We start from the raw sequence: 20,578 nt of genomic DNA on the forward strand, positions 1-20,578 counted from the left end.
CACTAAAAAAATAAATATCCGATATATTTATTGTTTACATTGTTTAATATTTTCATTCTTTTTCTAAATAATAATGTGAAAGAAGGATTGGCAGATAGGAAATAGCGTGTAATATAGTCAAAGTGCCTTGCTAAGCAATATAAAAGCTAATGTAAAAAGACGTTAGAAAAGAGAGGTGCAAGTGCAGAGAAAGAAAATGATAGATAGCTTAACGGTACCAACAAGAATTCAGTAATCCACCCAACTAGAATCCAGAATTTCCAACATTTCTCCATTTCTCGTTTTTCGCAGGGCATTCTTCACTCACTGCCATTCTCACCTCTCAATACATCTTCCAAGCAAACACCCAATTACCCTTTCTCTCACAAAGATTCCTTCTTTACCGTTTCTCTCTCGTAATCGGTTATTCCTCCTAAAATACAAAAGCCTCAATTCAAGAAAAAGAAAAACCACCCCATTGGGTTAATCAAATTCGCAGGCGAGCTTCACCGGCAAGCTCGCCTTTTGTTTTTTTCCTTCCCCCAGAAGCCATGGCCACAAAGATTCTTTCTCCAGTTGCAATGATCACTGTTCTTGCCCTCCTCTGCCTCGTCACAATGGTCTTAGCCGACGGAAAATCCTCCACGCCATATCTCCGGTTATCTTCGGATGACGCCAGCGAACGGCAGAACGTGTGCCCCAACGCAGCATCATCATCGTGCCCCGTGAAATGCTTCCGTACGGACCCGGTTTGCGGCGTGGACGGCGTGACGTACTGGTGTGGGTGTGCGGAGGCGGAGTGCGCCGGCGCTAAGGTTGCGAAAATGGGGTTCTGTGAAGTTGGGAATGGGGTATCGACTCCTCTATCTGGTCAAGCTCTTCTTCTTGTGCATATCGTGTGGCTCATTGTGTTGGCTTTCTCGGTATTCTTTAGCCTTTTCTAACTGATATACAATACAAACCCTCTGTGTGTTTGAGCTTTGTTTTCGAGGGTTTCATTAGATTTGTACATGCGCTTTCCTTATTCTTCCTCTTCTCAGTTGGGTTTGTTTTCTTTGCTTCTTCCCTGACGGCAAAAGAAGGAATATATATAGTAACCTTTTAATCTAGTTGAATTACATTAGAGTTCTTCCAGCGTTTCTGTGCATTTTGTGCCTCGTTGTTTGTATTGAATTCACAAATATTGATCCTTCCTTCTTTGGGACTCGTAACAACATTTTATTTTTTATTAAAATTATTGGTAATTCTCATTGGTTAATAATTAATAGCATAATATAATAGTTGCTCTTATTAAAAATAAAAGATAATAAGAATCATTTACAAAGTTATCTAAGCTTCTAGAGCATATTTTATTCCAATTTTGTTCCCTTCCAAACATATAAAGGCCAAAATATGGAGGGAAGCGCTCAGTGAGTTGTCCCCATTACTATAGGATGGTGCTTGCTGTAAATTAATATATGAACGAAGGGTGTTGGGCCCAAAGTTAACCTAATTCATTGGCTTTCTTTGGCCTCCCAAAAGCTATTCTCCGACAAATATATTGTCTTTAAAATCTTTATCCAAATGGTTTTGAAGTTATTTATCATTCGGCAGGCTTGTTTCGCTAGATGCGCTAAATTTTGGCATTCTAAATTTTTGAACTCTAATCCTCAATTATGCTTACTCTAAGTAACTTTATTCTAATTTTTTTTAATGAATGTCTTTATCTTTTTTTGGGCTAACCCACCAAAATTTGACAATTCTGGCTTCTAACATTTTACAAAAATTTTTCAAAAATTTTATAATATTCAACACATATAATGGGATAATCTATACTATTATTTTGATAAAAATTTTCTTACTTACCTAATTCAACAAGTTCTCTTTCCAATCTTCTAATTTTTTTAGCACCTTCTTTTTATCCATTCCAGTGCCTTTTGTTTTGATCTTCCCCATTTGGCGGGCTCCAGGTTGAGATGACTGTGAGCTTCTTGGGTAAATACAGTGGTCGTCCGTCTTGCTCCAGGATGGTATTCATTATTGATCTTAGTCTCCTTAGGCAAACGCAATGACTCATCCCACTGGTTCCAGGTTGAGATTTGAGATTTCTTTGACCCATCCGCGCGATAGATGACTGATTATTTATATATATGCATATGCTTTGAGTTTCGCGCTGCTAGGACTGTCCAAAGTTTGCTACCGGACATATCGGGTTTGGCTGGATAACCGACAGATGATATCATCGGTCATAGGACAGACATACATCATGTGCATTTGTATGGTTTGTTTGAGTATGCATACTTTGGTTTGCTTAATTGTTTATATATGTCTATATGCTACATATGAACCACTATTTTATGACTTATTTTGGATCAAATCGAGTGGATTCTATCAACTTTACGCACACTTATCCATATAATTTGCATGTTTTTAAATTTCCTTCCGAATTTTGTGCTATGATTGAAAGCATGCTTCCTAGGCTTTAAAATTACAAATTTTTAATCCTCTGTTATTATCATTCGATGTCGTGATATGTGCGTTAAGTGATTACAGGATTTATAGAGTAGGAATGACATCAGGAATGGCATAGAGGATGAAGAGGAAGCATGCTAAAGTGGAAGGAACACAAGAATTTGAAGATTTGAGAAGATAAAAGCGACGCGTGAGCATGGTTGAAGCGTACGCGTGATCAAGCAATCTTCCAAGCGACGCGTACGCGTGACTGATGCGTACGCGTGACAGGAGCGTCGTCCACTGACACGTACGCGTGACTAATGCGTACGTGTGACCTTGTGCAGAGCCCACCGACGCGTACGCGTGACGAGCGTCACGGGCTGCAATTAAAGGAATATGCTGGGGGCGATTTCTGGGCTGATTTTAGCCCAGTTTCAAGCCCAAAAATGCAAACTAGAGGCAGGGATGAAGTTGAGACAAGAGACTTCACTTCAGTTTTAGTTTTACAATTAGTTTTTGAATTCTAGTGAGAGAAACTCCTACTTCTCTTTAGAATTTTTGATTTTCTTAGTTTACTTTTCAATTGGATCTTGAGAGAAACTGTGGTTACCTTCATTTTCTAGTCATTCTCCTTATAGTTTTCTTCTTTAATTCCTTTAGCACTATTTTCCATTTTGTTACTTGAATACATGTTTGGATCTTGTTACTATTGAATTTTGTTACTGCATTGAGTTATTTCCATATTTATTGTTATTTCTTATTTTGTTTTTTTTTTTTTTAACACAGTTAGCTCAACACAAAAAGTGGAGCAGAATGAAGGATAACAAAAACAAAACATAAATATAAATAACAAGTTGTAATCCGTAGTCATCTCCGGCATTGCCATCAACAACCAAACGGATCAACTCCACACCAATCCTTGTAACTCAAGAAGGACAGAATCTTTACTCCTTTAACACTTGTCTCAACTCTCTGGAAGACTCTACTATTTCGCTCCAACCAGATGTTCCAAATAACCGCACAGAATCCTATCAGCCATTTCTTTTGCTCAGTCTTACCACCTGTTAATCCAGTCCAACTCTCAAAGAACTCTTTAACTGTTCCCGGGGTGACCCATGTTCTATCAGAAAACGTCAGCCAAGCACACCACACCTGCCACGTAAACTCACAAGCAAAAAATAAATGATGTACAAATTCTATGTCCTTTTTACACAACACACAAATATTGTCATGATGATTAATAATGCCAAGTCTACTCAGCCTCTTCTTCGTGTTGCCTGCCTACTAGCACAAACTATACAAATAGCTCAACTCTTGGAGGAACCAAGCCTCTTCAAATGGAGATTGTGAAGCTGTAGCTCGTGATGTCGGCTGAGAGAGTCTCTTTCTGTAGTACCTGCACAAAGGAGTTAGTAGAAAAAACACAATTTTTATCAAATTTCCATACAACTGAATCCTCTCTATCCACCGATAACCTGACAACCCGTAACCGGTCGTGAAGTTGGTTGAGCAACTCTAACTCCCATTGGAAGAGTTGTCTCCTCCATTGGAAGTCCCATACCCACTCTAGCCCATCCCAAAACCCACAGTCCCCTATTACGGATCCTTGTTGATTTGAAACAGAGAAGAGTCTCGGAAAACAATCTTTCAAAGAGCCACCTTGTAACCAAGCATCCTCCCAAAAACGAATGTTTCTGCCATTTCTCACCTCCATTGACAGACCCCTGATCATCATATCTCTTGCCTGTTGCTCCTTGATATTGAGCTGGCAGATATCTTTCCACGGCTCCCTCTTGATGGCAAAGGTTGGCTTGATAACATTACAGTAGGGTCCAAGTGATTACAAGAGCAAACAACCTTCTTCCAAAGCGGACAGTCCTCCTTTGAAAAGTGCCACCACCACTTGAACAAAAGCGACACATTCCTAATTAGAGCATCTCCCACCCCCAAGCCACCTAGCTTTTTTGGAGCTTGTACTACCTCCCATTTCACCAGTGGTATCCCGTTATTCCCATCTTCTTTACTCCACAAAAACCTTCTTTGAAGTCCAATGATCTTTTCTGCAACCCCCTTTGGCATCTTATACAAGCTTAAGTAGTAAACCAGTAGGCTATTGAGAACAGATTTTATCAGGACCAACTTACCCGTTTTGTTGAGAGATCTAGCTTTCCATATGCTCAGCTTGTCTTCCACCTTGTCTATGATCGGTTTCCAAGTCTTCACCAACCGAGGATTGGCGCCAAGAGAAATTCTTAAATACCTGACAGGTAATACCGCTTCGGCACATCCCAACAGACCACACATACTCGTCACCCATTCCTTGTCACAATTGACTGAAATTAGGCTCGACTTTTCAAAGTTGATACTCAGTCCAGACATTAACTCAAAACATCGTAGGAGCCTCTTATAATTCACTAGCGTCTCCATTTCCTGGGGACAAAATAAGATTGTGTCGTCTGCAAATTGGAGATGCGACAATTCTATATTGTCCCTACCCACCAGTAGTGGAGAAATTCTGCCATTTCTAACCGCCTCCCCCACCATCCTGTGCAGAACGTTAACAACAAGAACAAACAGGAAGGGAGAGAGCGGATCGCCTTGCCTGACGCCCCTCTCCATCTTGAATGGCTTGGTCGGTGACCCATTGATCAACACTGACATAGATGCTGTAGTCACACATTCATTCACCCAGGTCCTCCATCTAAAACCAAAACCCATCTTCTGTAGCACTATATCCACAAAGCTCCATCTCACTCTGTCATAAGCTTTCTGAAAGTCCAGTTTAACAATTGCCACTTGCTTCTTTCGCATCTTAAGCCATTGGACCGTCTCACAAGCAATGAGGACACCATCATGTATTTTGCGACCCTTTACAAATGCAGACTGAGTCTCCCCCACTAGATGTGGCATCACCGATCGCATTCTTCTTACCAGCACTTTAGATATCGCCTTATAGACACAGCCAACCAGACTAATTGGTCTTAAGTCCTTGATTTTCTTGGCCCCCACAAATTTCGGAGCTAGCACCACCCAAGTAATTTGAATTGAGTTATTTTCCTAATTTTTATTATGTCTTTTATCTTTGCTCACCAAGTGTTTGAGAAAATGTCATCCATGATAATGGAGTAGATTTCCTTGCTTGGTTTGGGATTGAGTAATTAGAGCCACTTGAATTGTTTTATTCAAGTGTTGATTGGTAATTGAAGGTTGCTAATTAGTTTGAACCTCATCAACTCTAGTTCTTCTCTACAAAGTGATTAGGACTTGTGAGCTAAAGTTAATCGTTTTACTTGACTTTTCTTCAATCGTTAGAGGATAATTAAGTGAGAGCAATGAGCTTTTACCATCACACTTGGAGAAAGATAATAAGGATAGAAATTTCGATTCTCACCCCTAACCAAGACCTTTTATCTTGATTATTTCACAACTCTTGCTAGTTATTTATTGCTCTAATTTCTAGTTATTTATTTTTCTTGTTTTCAACTTTAAAAATCTCCAGGAAATCCTAACCAATAAATTGCGTCTTGTGTTAACTCCAAGGAAAACGACTCGGGATTCTACTCCCTATATTTGATTTTATTTGTGACACACATTTTAACTTTGACTAGCGAAAATCTCGTCGGTTAAGACTATACTTACAACGTTGATTTGAAAAAACCCTTTTGATAATTCTTGACCGACATTTATCCGCTAGTCACTATATGACCTAAATATTGTTTCTATTTTGTTGATTATATATTACTTGTATGCTTTGTATGTATTTGACCTTGAGAGGCCCTTCATATGGTGGAGGTGTTATGAGGGTTGTTCCACCCAGTGATTTGGAGGTTTGAAGGAGATTGATGTGAAGAGTTAGATTAGAATTAGAATCTCATTAGAAATATTACTGATATTTCTGGTTTAGAATAAGTTTTAAGATTAATCTGAATGTCGAAGTTTTAGGAATGCCTCTGGTTTTCCCGAGATCTTATATATTATCTATGTGAACACCTTTACCGTACTGAGAACCTTCGATTCTCATTCCATACATGTTACTTTTCGACCCGTTTGGTTATTGTCCATGTCCATCAAAGACATAGACACGGTGACACACATCCAGTGTTTGTTGTATGAGACACAAAAAAGTGAGAGACACGGTTACACACAAGAGTACATGGAATACGTGTATTTTGTGTCTCTTCCAAATGGTAAGACACGGAATTGAAGCCATGGATACGGATCTAAAACCTTTTTTGGACAATTTTATCCTCATTGATTTTTTGAAATTCCAAATTTCTCCTTCTCTATATACAGACCCTAATCAATTCTGAGCTCTTGTCTTCTATTTTCTGAAGCTTCGTGTGTTCTTCATTGTGGGTATGTGTTGGTTGATTTTGTGAAGCTTTTTATTATTCTAAGACAATCTCCTTCTCCTTTTCACAAACTTTAACTAATTCTAATCTCTTCTCCTCTGTTTCTGGCTTTCTGCAGCTTTGTATCTTCTTCACTTTGTGTGCTACCATTTTTCTGAAGTTTTTTATTGTTTTATCATAATTTTTGTCCTTCATCTGTGCTAGAAAACTCAACTCAAGGTTTGACATAATTATAATATTTTTGTTTATTTGTATGTTGTATTTGTATGCTGCTATATTGGATATTTTTTTTCTTTTTGAGCACATATGTGTTAGGTACTCTTCTGTTCTCCCTGTTCTGGGTATGCAAATTTATAGTTTTAAATATCTGAAATGATTATATTTTTAATGGGGTTTGGTTGGAGTATTATGTTGGGTTATCTTGTTTTCTCTGTTTTGGTCAATAAAATAGATTATAAGTGATGATAACTAAATTAAGAGTTCTCCATTTATGTATCAAAAACTATTAGCTTGATAATATGAGTATGTGATTATGTAATGAGTGTTTTCTTATCTCTATTTGAAGTTTAATTAAAATGATAAAGAAAAACTTATTTTTAGTGTTGTCATACTGGATATTAGAATTTATTTTATTTTTGTGCATTTACTTTTTATTGTTTGTTAGGAAGTGATGATGGATCGTTCTGAACAAATTAAGCTATGTGTTGGATATTACTGGATCATGAGAATGCAACAATTTGACACATTGATGTTATTTTTTTTAGTTACTTTATATATGTATATTAGAAATAGAAGGTGGGGTCATTCTTCAATTGGACGAAGAGTGAACACATTTCCATTAAGGCGAGATGCATTAGATAACATCATTGGGGCAGGCGGAGATAGAAATTGCATATGGGAGTTAAGAATGAGTTTGAATGCATTTGAAAATTTGTGTGAATTGCTACAAGTTCAAGGTGGGTTAGACGAAGATGGTCATGTTGGCATAGGCGAGCAAGTAGCAACTTTTTTGATCATATTAGCTCATCATACCAAAAATCGCAGTGTACAAGTTAGGTTTTATAGGTCTGGTGAAACTATTAGTAGGTATTTTCATAAGGTATTAGGTTCGATTTTGCGTGTCCAAAGTGTGTTATTTGTAAAGACAGACCCTGTACCTATAGATCCCAGATGAAAATGGTTTAAGGTAAGGTGTTGCATAAAGTTTAAATTTTTATTGGTCAAGTTTACTTGTATGTAATAACTATTTTATTTTGTCCATTTGATAGGGTTGTCTAGGAGTATTAGATGGCACTTACATAGATGTCACAGTCCCAAGGGTGATAAATCTAGGTATCGGACAAGGAAATCTAGAATATCCACCAATGTCTTAGGAGTTTGTAATCGGAACATGAATTTCGTCTATGTCCTTAGCGGTTGGGAAGGATCGGCATCTGATTCAAGGGTACTTAGAGATGCAATTACTCAATGTAATGGCCTAAAAATACCTGTTGGTATGTTTAAATTAATCTTTTGATAAGTGCATTAGCTATCTATTAAAGAATTACGATATACCCCTTATAATTTTTTCATCCTTCAATTTTAGGGTCTTATTATTTAGTGGACGCTGGCTATACCAATGGTAGAGGATTTTTATCTCCTTATAGAAATGTTAGGTATCATGTGAATGAGTGGGCTCAAGGTCACCGTGCACCACAAAATCGTGTAGAGTTATTTAATAAGAAGCACTCTTTAGCTAGGAATGTGATTGAGCGGCGCTTTGGGTTACTTAAGAAGAGATGGGCAATTCTACAAATCCCCTCATTCTATCCAATTAGAATTCAAAGTCACATTATTATTGCATGTTGTTTGTTAGAAAATTTTATTCAGATGAATATGGATGTTGATCCCGAGAAAGATGCAACTCTTTTACCAGAGCATATACCCGTAGGAGATGACACAATTGTTGATGAAGCCGACATAATTGATGTTGTGGAAAGTAGCCATGAGTGGACTCAATGGCGTGAGGACTTAGCAACTGGAATGTGAAAAATATGGAGAGGAGAACATGACACGTAGAGTTTCAAATTTTTCCTAATTTTATTATATCTGCAATTGTCGTAGACTATAAATTGTTGTACTAGAAATTATTTGAATTTTTTTTAGGCATAATGTATTTGCATACTCGGGTTAACTAGTTGTATTCTAATTAAAGATACATTTGGTTTTATTATTGTACGATTTGATTGTTTCTAATTTTATTGAAATTGGTGAATTATGTTGATATTCTACTAGTAATTATTTAAATTCTATTGCAATTGTTAATTTATTGTAGTGTTCCTCTGTTACTAATATGCTAGTAACTATTGTTATACTAAAATTTTGCTAGTGGCTTGATATTTATTGTGTTGTTGCTGTTATAGTAATTCCTCTTTTTTTATTATTGTGCAACTATATTATCCAACATCAATGGCTTCCATACCACGTCAGTGGACTGAACAAGAAACTAAACAATTTGTGGTCTTTATGGAGGAATTGGTTGTTGAAGGCAAGATGGCGGATGCCGGTCAATTTAAACTGGGAGCATTTCAAAAGCTTGCAGATAAGATGAATGAGAAGTTTCTTGGATGTGGTCTCACTGTGAAGCACATCAGACATAAACACAAGCAGTTAAAAGAAAAATATATGTATGTGACTGAGATGTTGGGTTGTAGCGACTTTGGATGGAATTCGGAAAAGATGTGTGTTGAAGTAGATAGCAAGCAAGTATTGGAAGTTTGGGGAAAGGTATTATTTTCATTTTTAACTTTCATGTGAATTTCAATTTTGCTATATTTATTAATGTCGACTTTGTTTTATGGTTTAGGGTCGCAATGTCACACTCTACACTCCCGGCAAGCCATTTCTCTTGTTTGAACGTCTTGGCAATATTTTTGGTAAGGATAGGGCTACTGGTGTTGAAGCATGTAGTGAAAAAGATGCTGAAGAAGATGTAACTCCGGGGTCTACATTTGCTGCGGCCACAACTGGTGGCTTGGGATTAGGTAGCGAGGATGTTGACATGGAGGATTTAGCTGCTGCTGAGAGTGAATTACCCAGCACCTTTTCGACCTCTTTTGCTTCATCAAGTGAGAAAAATCAAGGACGGCAATCTGCAACTAAAAAAACCAATGATGCTGCAATCCTATCAAACTTGACTGAAACTTTTAAATCTGCAGTAGAAGATCAAGGAAAGCATGTGCAAGTACTAGCAAATGCAATGAGTGGGGTAAATGACCAAGTGAATCTGGGCCGAACATTGAAGAGTCTTGGCTTTGACACAATGGAGATATTGCAAGTTGCAAAGAAATTTGTGCAAAATCCAGAATTGAAGGCAACCTTTTGGAGTTTGGACGAGGAAAATGCGGCATTTGTACGAGATATAATGGATAACTTTTAGCAATTCTGAGTGTAGTTGGTTTAATTAGTTGTTAGTTTGTTATGGTCTATTTGCTAAACATACTATGGGTACTTTGCTATTATCTATAAGGGTTTAAGTAATTGTTATATTATTAAAGTGTAATAGCTATATATGCACCTAATCTATGCATGAACTGACTTTTAGTTGTAATCTGCAATTCTATGTGTTGATTTTTTAGTTTAGGCACCTAAGTTATGTCTCTAGTGTTTATTAATTATATTATACAAAGTTACACTTCATATTGTGCAATTATGCATTATTGGAATCAAATTGTGTAATTCTGTATCGATTTTTGAATGTATTATGTAATTTTATCTTTAAAGTTATTTAGTCTGCATTCTCTTTGTTGATTTACATATTTATCATCTTAAATTTTAATAATGTGTATTTTTACAATTATGAAAGATAAACAAAAAAATTTACAAGTCTTAGGGCTCATGCATGCTGATTGTAATAGCTTTGGTTTTAAAATTCTGCACTTTATTATATTTGGGTAAACCAATATAAATTAAATGTGGAGTACACCAAATACTGTTAGCTAAAAGAAAACAATAAACCAAATACATTGTATAATAATGTGGAGTACATCAAATATTATTAGATGTCATGCTTCATTGTATAAATATATTGCCAACTAACATAACAACAGAAATACAAGAAAAAAGTCTATGTCATCCCAAGAGCCATCAACAACTACTAGCACTTTTTTCTCACAACTTGTAGCTTTATTATTTGGTTCTTCCAACTTTGCTCCTTATTGTTTGCTTCTTCCAAGCCACCAAATAGAGGTCAACTCTAATTATTCAACTAAAGTTTGATTCTTTTCCTATATGTAAATTGAACAATGTATTTAAAATATGAGAACTCAACTGGAGTATTAGAATTCAATTGGAGTTCTAGAATTCAATTCTTTGATACAATAACATAAGAAACTCAACTGAAATTTAAAAAGTACGACGACATTGATGATGTATAAAAGGCACTCATTAACATACATAGGATAGTAATTATAAAATATGCTTATAGCCAGCTCACATGCTAGAAAAAGATTGACTACAGCATTTCATCAAACCTAAAATGGAAGCTACGGAGAAATGAACAATTAGTAAGTTGAGTAAGAGATTGGTGAGCATCAACATCAAGTGCTGCCACAATAGCTACAACTAACATTAACATAGTCTATAAAGATTTTGTATGCCAAAATAAATTTCATTTTACTACTATATTCACTAATGGAAAAAATAAAATAATAAATTAAATAAAATACTAAAGAAAGAGAGGAGATCATAACGCCCATATAATTTTCAATTAAAAAGATACAAAATTTGAAGTGTCAAAGCAATACCTATTTAAAAAAACACTGGGATCAAGGACTTAAAGGCTTCAAATGTTATCCAATTTACATATATGTTTAGCAATCTAAGAATTAACACTCATTCAATGTCACCAATTCTTGATTTTTTCAGTATAACCAAAAAAATTAAGCAGCAACTTTTCTCCAATGATTCTCAATTAAATCTTGAAAGAGCGAGAAATTGATGGAAAGAAGAACATTATACCTGGCCTCCATGAAAACTGAACGTATACACAGTGGAGAAGAGGAATTCGCGACAAACAAAATAAGGGACAGAGCCACACGAAAAAACAAGCACTGGATACATAGATGGAGGAGAGGGTTTAGGGTAGATGCGGCCAGCGTGCAAGGTGAAGACATCCACGAAGGAGGAGAGCAACTAAGAAGAAGGAAGTGTTTTGGGAGTAGGGATGACTGACGATAAATGGTGAAGAATAAGGGTTTTTATCTCACCTTTTTTTTACTTTTAATATTAATTGTTTTTTAATTTAATTTATGAGGACAAAATAGTAATTTTTAGTTATGTAGTGTTCTTGTGTTTTGCAACCAAACATAATATTAGACACTACACTAGTGCCATGTCTATTATTTTCAAACACTATACACAAACACAAATATTTTATGTCTATGTCTCAAGTGTCTACGTCTTAATGTCTATGTCCCAATGCATACATAAACCAAACGGAGCCTTTCAGATGCAAGACGTGCATTGATGCGTCTCACTGAGCGTGCTGGATTTGCTTTCTTGAAAGTGAAGACTTATCTTTTGGGACTTATTATTTTGTTTTTTAGTTTATATAGTTTGTTCTCCACTTTTATACTTTATGTTGTATATCCCTCTTAGAGGATTATTTTGGAGAAATAGAACTTTTATGTTGTTTATGTTTTGAGGACTGTTTTTGTACACGCGCGCATGCGCACACATATTCTAGTCGACTATGGCTTCGCAGGTCGAGTCTACACACACATATTTATGATTTTTTGTATAAGCTTTTTATCTTATCGTTTTTCGTGAGCGTTGCATCTTCAATTTGTTTTGATCGTACTATTTTCTTTCAAGGCTCTTAGCTATATTATCATTATTATATATGTATGTATTTTATTTTTAGAGGTCATAGCGTCTCGCCACCTTTAATTTTCATCTTAGGCGTAAAGTTCATATATGTGGTAGGATGTTACAATTTTTGTAATCACAAGCTAATGATCTTTGAATTCAGTTATTGTTATTGTAGTTGCACATATTAGAGTTATTTAATTCTTTGGTTTCTATTATTAGAAATTTGTATTAACAAACACTAAGAAAAAGAATGAATGACAATTTGTCACACTTAATTACACTGTCATAAAATACTCAAGAAAATGAGAATCCATGTTCAAAAATTGTCCAATCTCTTGATACATTACAGGTACAAGTTCTATCTTATTCGCATCAATAATTAGCACCGATTGCAAATCAATTTTATTGATGTTCACTTCAATATTCTTTTGTAGCCATTACCAAGTTAATGCTTTTATGTTCTTCGTAACCAATATGTTGTATATCTTTTCTCCCAAAAATCTGTTTGTGTGAATATTAAACCAGAGATTATTGGACTATTTTACTGTCTTGGTAATTTCAATATGATCAGATACTTATGCTTTTCATTCTTTAGGTATCCACTTGATGAAAATTTTCAGGAAATAAGCTGCATATTTTTTAATTATTATTCTTTTTATTTTATAGTTTCCCATATTAGTCATCTCATACTAGAAGCGTCCATAGCAAAAAATTCTATAAATGTGAATTCAAAATCAGTTTCTGTAATTGTGTAAATAAGTTTTAATTTACTCATTGTAAAAGTATAAATCAAATGTGCTCGTGCGGGTCAAATTAAATTAGATCAACATCCACTTTTTCTTTTATTTTTTACCTATTTTTGTTGTTGACCTAACTTGGTATATTTCATCATATCCTATAAATGTGATATATCTATTAAGTTTTGCAAGTGTGGATTTTGCCACTGATTTTATTTTATTTATTTTCTTTTTCAGGGATAGCCAAATTAATGGAGTGTAGACTTCAAACATGATTCTATACTCTTTTGGAGAGCAGAATCGCAATTATGTGTATGAAGAATTTTAATAAGTCATTATACTTTTTTCTCAATGAAGTGGTAAATGACCAATTAATTTAATCAAATATCTCAAAGTACGTCATTGACATTGTCCTTTATAAAAATGATAAAAAATTACATTTTTGTCACAAGATCATGAGAAACACCCTTTTTTATAAAAATGATGGAAGATTATATTTTTGTCTCAAAGTACGTCTGTTATTTTTTCTATATGAGTTTTAGATTTCCATTCGCATTTGAATTTATGTTTGGTTGAACAATTTATTTTTGAATGATAGAACCTAACCTAGAGAGTTATCTAAACAGTTATGCTGCAGCATGTTAGAATGATAAAAATTATTGAACACAACTTAAACTTCCAATATTAAGTATTAAATTGATCTCTTATTATTTGGCGTAATTTTGTTTTGGTCTTTAAAATTTAAAGTATCCTATCTAAATTTAAAAAAGTTTTATTTAGCTTCAATATAATCCTACCGTGAGATTAAAGTTAAATAATTAACGAAATACTCCTATATGACAGCAGTACAAGAATAAGATCGATAATTTGGAGAACAAGTACAAGCTCTAAAAGTACAAAATCAACTGTGAATGTATCAATACATTTATTTATCATTCTCCTTAGTTTTATAAAAAATATTTCATTTAAATTATAAGAAGAATGATAAATAAATAAATATATTGATACATCCACAGTTGATTTTGTGCCTCTGGAGCTTGTACTTGTTCTTCAGATTATCGATTTTGTTCTTGTATTACTGTTATGTAAAATATTTCGTTAATTATTTAATTTTAACCTCACGGTGGGACTGCATTGAAGCTAAATGAAATTTTTTTTGGATTTAAATAAGATATTTTAAACCTTAAGGACCAAATAAAATAGAATTATGTCCAAACATAAGAGATCAATTTAGTACTTTATCTAACTTTTTAAATTATTTGTTATTAGTCTTGCTCATAAATTATACTTTATTAGAGTAGATATTTTAAATTTTGTCAAACGTATTTTTAATTGGGACCTATGAAAAATGATTCACAAATAGTATTTTGCTTGAAAAGCACTTGAAAAATGATTGTTACATATAGATTAATAGCCTAAAGAAAAGCCATGCAGCCAATAAATTTGACATTTTATTTTTTCAATTTGCTTTGATATTGTATCTTGAAACTATGAAAAATTAGGTGTGTTGTGAATATGATTTGATGATTTTTTATATAATAATTATAAGAATATAAATCACTAAAATAAAATGATACATAGAACGACGGTTAATCTTTTTAAATATTGAAAGATATTTGGTGTAATGCGTGATTATGATGTAGTTATGTATTTTATTGTAATATTAGAAGTTAGTAAAAAACACTCTTCACGATTTGTAGACAATAGTAAGAAGATAAAAAAAATAGTAAAAAACATAAAAATAGAGGGAGCAACCGAACCACTAGAAGTATAGATTTGTGAGGGAGATAATAAAATTTGAGACTTACAGCCGTTAAGGCTCAATTCCTTTTTATCTCCCTCGTAAATCGCTCCACCATATTTTTAGTTACTCCTTCCATTTTCTTTTTTTATTTATTTTTTTTTTGTCTTTTTGTTGTTGACTACAAATCAAAGAGAGCAATTACTGCTAGCCTCAAATATCACAATAAAATACACAATTGTATTATACTAACTGGCAGCCAATATTTTTTTTAAAAAAATCTAGAATAACTAATTTGATTTTTTTTTTGTTATAAAAACTTTAAATTTAAGTATATGATTAGTCTCTTATGTAATTTGAGTATATGATTTTTTGTTTTATTGTTATAAAATAACTAAATAAATAAATATAGAAGAGGTAACAAAATTAAGAAATATAAAGAGAGAGAAAGAAGTATTGCAACGTAAAAGAGAGAGAGAGTATTTTATTGCTTATTGTTGTGTAAAAAGCCTCAGTCTATGCCCCTATTTATACATGTATGTGCAAGGTTTTACTTTTTCAAACTATATTAAATACAATCATCCTTGAGAATGGACATCCACATAAGATGTGATAAAGCATTCTTATCACAACACTCCCATTGGATGACCATTTAGGATTATTGCCTTATTAAAACCTTACTAAAGAAAACCCAATGGAAAAAAAACTTTAATAAAGAAAAAAGAGTACAATATCCTTTGTGATGGGGACTGCCTCATTAAAAACCTTGTCAAGAAAAATTCAATGGGAAAAAAACCTGACTAAGGAAAAAAGAGTACAGTCTCCCCCTCTTGCCGACATCATTTAATGTCTCGAAATCGGCGCTTCCCAATTTCATGTACCAATCTTTCAAAGGAGGATTTTGGGAGTGACTTTGTGAATAAATCTGTCAGATTGTCACTTGAATGGATCTGTTGGACATCAATTGTCCCTTGATTTTGAAGATCATGAGTGAAAAAGAATTTGAGAAAAATATGCTTTGTTCTATTGCCTTTGATGTATCCGCCTTTAAGTTGAGCAATGCATGTTGTATTATCTTCAAACAGGACAGTTGGAGCTATCTTATGATCAATCAGTCCACATGATGACAGAATATATTGGATCACACTCCTCAGCCAAATACACTCGCGACTAGCTTCATGTATCGCTAGTATTTCAGCATGATTAGAGGATGTTGCAGCAATCGTCTGTTTCGTGGACCTCCATGATATAGCTGTACCACCATATGTGAACAGGTATCCTGTTTGAGATCTCCCTTTATGTGGATTAGACAAGTATCCAGCATCTGCATAGCCAACTAGTTGTGACTTGGATCCATATGGATAAAACAATGCCATATCAACCGTTCCATGAAAATATCGAAAGATTTGTTTGATTCCACTCCAATGTCTTCTTGTTGGAGAGGAACTATATCTTGCTAGTAAATTCACAGCAAATGATATATCAGGTCGTGTATTATTAGCAAGATACATTAGTGCTCCAATGGCACTAAGATATGGTACTTCAGGACCAAGAATATCTTCATTGTCTTCTTTAGGACGGAATTGATCCTTTTTCACATCTAAAGATCTTACGATCATTGGAGTACTTAAGGGATGTGACTTATCCATATAAACTTTTCAAGATCTTCTCTGTGTATGTTGTTTGATGAATAAAGATCCCATTTTTTATATGCTCGATCTGCAGGTCGAGACAAAATTTAGTCCTTCCAAAATCTTTCATCTCAAACTCTATTTTTAGAGTTTTTATAATTGTTGGAATCTCTTCAGGAGTCCCAATGATATTTAAATCATCAACGTACACAGCAATTATAATGAATCCAAATGCAGATTTCTTTATGAAAATACATGGACATATATCATCATCCTTGAATCTATTTTTGGCCAGATACTCAGTAAGACGATTATACCACATTCGTCCAGATTGCTTTAGACCGTATAAAGATCTTTGCAATTTAACTGAGTATAACCCTTGCGAATATTCACTGGATGGTTTAGATATCTTTAGTCATTCAGGGACTTTCATATAGATATCCCGATCTAATGAGCCGTATAAGTAGGCTGTTACCACATCCATTAAATGCATATGTAATTTATAATATGCAGATAAACTGACCAAATAACGCAATATTATCGCATCCACTACAGGGGAATACGTTTCTTCATAATCTATATCGGGCCTTTGTGAAAAACCTTGTGCCATAAGTCGGGCTTTATAGCGCACAACTTCATTTTTCTCATTTCGTTTTCTCACAAATACCCATCGGTATCCAACAGATTTTACATCTTCAGGTGTATGGACTACAGGTCCAAAGACTTCACATTTTGCAAGTGAGTCTAATTCAGCCTTCATGGCTTCTTCCCATTTTGGCCAATCATTTCTTTGTCGACATTCTTCGACTGATCTTGGATCAAGATCCTTACTTTCATGCATGATATTTAATGCCACATTATATACAAATATTTCATTGACAATTGTCTTATTTCGGTCCCATTTCTCTCCTGTAAAGACATAATTTATCGAGATCTCGTCATTTTCACAATTTTCAGGTACCTGAACGTCTTTTGGCGTTAAAATTATATCAGAATTTTGGACAACTGCAGGTGTCTTTACTGTGTCTTTTTCAACAGGAATATTATTTACCTCTTTTCTCTTTCGAGGATTTTTATCTTTGGAACCGACAGGCTTGCCACGCTTCTGGCATGTATTTGCTTCAGTGGCTATTTGTCCTATTGGGACATCAATTCGAATTGGGACATTTTCTGCCTTGCCACGCTTCTGGCGTGAATTTGCTTCAGTGGCTACTTGTCCTACTGGGACATCAATTCGAATTGGGGCATTTTTCGCTGGTATATAAGATTTGGTTATCCTCTTTGTATCGAAAAATGCATCAGGCAATTCATTTGCTATTCTTTGCAAATGTATAATCTTTTAAACTTCTAGTTCACATTGCCCTGAACGAGGATCTAAATGCATCAACGATGATGCATTCCAATTAAGTTTATTTTTAGGAAGCTTATTCTCTCCCCCTAATGTTGAAAATTTTGATTCATCGAAATGACAATCCGCAAACCGGACTTTAAATACATCTCCCGTTTTTATCTCAAGATACCTTACTATAGAGGGAGAATCATATCCAACATATATTTCTAATTTTCTTTGGGGTCCCATTTTGGTGCGATTAGGTGGTGCAATGGGAACATATATTGCACACCCAAATATTCTTAAATGGGAAACATTTGGCTGCTGGCCAAAAGCTAATTGCATAGGAGAGAACTTATGGTAACTCGTTGGCCTCAAACGAATAAGTGTTGCGACATGTAAAATAGCATGCCCCCAAACCGAAGTTGGGAGATTTGTTCTCATAAGTAAGGGTCTAGCAATCAATTGGAGGCGTTTAATAAGTGATTCTACTAACCAATTTTGTGTGTGAACATAAGCTATTGGATGTTCAACACTTATTCCATTAGCCATACAATAAGCATCAAAAGCTTGGGAAGTAAATTCACCAGTATTATCAAGACAAATTACTTTGATTGGATTTTCTAGAAATTGTGCTTTTAATCGAATGATTTGAGCCAGTAATCTCGCAAACGCCAGGTTGCAAGAAGACAATAAGCACACATGTGACCATTTCGAAGATGCGTCTATCAAGACCATAAAATATATAAAAGATCCACATGGTGGATGAATAGGTCCACATATATCACTTTGAATCCTTTCTAGGAATTCAGGGGACTCAAATCCAATCTTTACTGGTGATGGCCTTAAAATTAACTTCCCTTGAGAACATGCAGCACAACAAAATTCACTAGTTTTAAGAATTTTCTGGTTCTTTAGTGAATGTCCATGGGAGTTTTCAATAATTCTCCTCATCATGGTTGTTCCCGGATGACCCAATCTATCATGCCAAGTTATGAATTCATTTGGGCTAGTAAATTTCTGGTTTACAATGGCATGTGATTCAATTGCACTAATTTTGGTATAATACAACCCAGATGAAACTGAGGGTAACTTTTCTAATATAACCTTTTTATTTAAATCATGAGTTGTGATACATAAATACTCATGATTTCCCTCATTCATTGTTTCAATATGATATCCATTTCGGCGAATATCTTTGAAACTCAACAAGTTCCTCAGAGACTTGGTAGATAATAGTGCATTATTTATTACAAATTTTGTTCCTTCAGGAAACAAAATTATAGCTCTTCTGGAGCCTTCTATCACATTGCCCGAGTCAATAATAGTATTAACATACTTTTCTTTTGACATAAGATGGGTAAAATATATATTACTTTTAAGAATAGTGTGTGAACTTGCACTATCTGCAAGGCAAATATCTTCACAATATGTCCTTGCCATTTTTCTTCAAAAACAAATAATAATAATAATAATAATAATAATAATAATAATAATAATAATAATAATAATAATAATAAAATGAGCAAAAGTATATGCACAGTAAAAATTATTCACATGAATACTTAACAAACACACATATTAAACTATTCCATCATTGATCAAATGGCCAATATTTCCTTCAAGATCCTCAAAGAAATTAGATACATCATAATGAGTGGTGGAATTTTCATAATTTAAAACAAAATTTGTTTCCTTTTCTTTGTCATCCTTTTTCAAGGATGCTTAATAAAGATCAACAAGGTGCCTTGGGATACGACATGTACGTGACCAATGGCCCTTTCCACCACAACGGAAGCATTTATCCTCAATTGATTTACTTTGTCCAGTGTTTCTTTCTTTATCCCACTTCTGGTGAGATCCTTTCTTATGAACATAATTTCTTTTCCTTACATAATTTTTCTTGTTATCAAAATCTTGCCATTTACCTCTTCTGGGTTATAATTTGCCGCATTTGTTTAAGAAAATGGGGCAGCGCCAGCAGGGTGCGCTTCATAATTTCTCAAAAGTAGCTCATTGTTGCGTTTAGCAACAAGAAGACAAGAAATTAACTCAGAATATTTTTAATTTCTTTTTCTCGATACTGCTGCTGCAGGAGCACATTCGAGACATGAAAGATCGAGAAAGTTTTCTCTAACATATCGGGCTTGAGGAAGTATCACCGTCTTTTGATGATTATACCTTTCTTCAAGGTCTTTCCACAGCTCTGTAGGATATTTTAATGTGGGATATTCATTTTTCAATCATACGTCAAGATGACGACGAAGGAAAATTATGGCTTTGGCTATATCCTTCTGGGATGTATTATTTTCAGCCTTAATGGTATCTCCAAGATCCATTGAATCAAGATGGATTTTAACATCTAGTATCTATGATAAATAATTATTTTCAGATATATCAACAGTATTATATAAGTTACTTTTAATATAGTCATTTATTATTTAAACTATTTTGTCAAAAAAAACTTTAATTAAACTATTTATCCAAATTAGACCTAAGTAAATTAATTCTTTTAAAAAATATAT

At 34.3% G+C, this 20,578-nt stretch overlaps 1 protein-coding gene across 2 annotated transcripts; it reads left to right on the forward strand.

The window, feature by feature from the left end:
- On the forward strand, positions 107-12,503 carry LOC107621610. Of its 2 annotated transcripts, none has more exons than XM_021113695.1 (2): positions 107-830; positions 12,253-12,503. In XM_021113695.1, the coding sequence occupies exons 1-2, from the start codon at positions 531-533 to the stop codon at positions 12,268-12,270; spliced, it is 318 nt and encodes a 105-aa protein (XP_020969354.1). In that variant the 5' UTR covers positions 107-530; the 3' UTR covers positions 12,271-12,503. The 2 variants fall into 2 exon arrangements, with proteins under 2 accessions (XP_020969354.1, XP_016179132.1); XM_016323646.2 differs by having other exon boundaries at positions 108-902.

This window comes from Arachis ipaensis, chromosome B10, assembly GCF_000816755.2.
Source record: "Arachis ipaensis cultivar K30076 chromosome B10, Araip1.1, whole genome shotgun sequence".
Lineage (NCBI taxonomy): Eukaryota > Viridiplantae > Streptophyta > Magnoliopsida > Fabales > Fabaceae > Arachis > Arachis ipaensis.

Excerpts from the sequence above, each read along its gene's own strand:
- LOC107621610 (XM_016323646.2), top strand. The coding sequence starts at position 531 with ATGGCCACAAAGATTCTTTCTCCAGTTGCAATGATCACTGTTCTTGCC.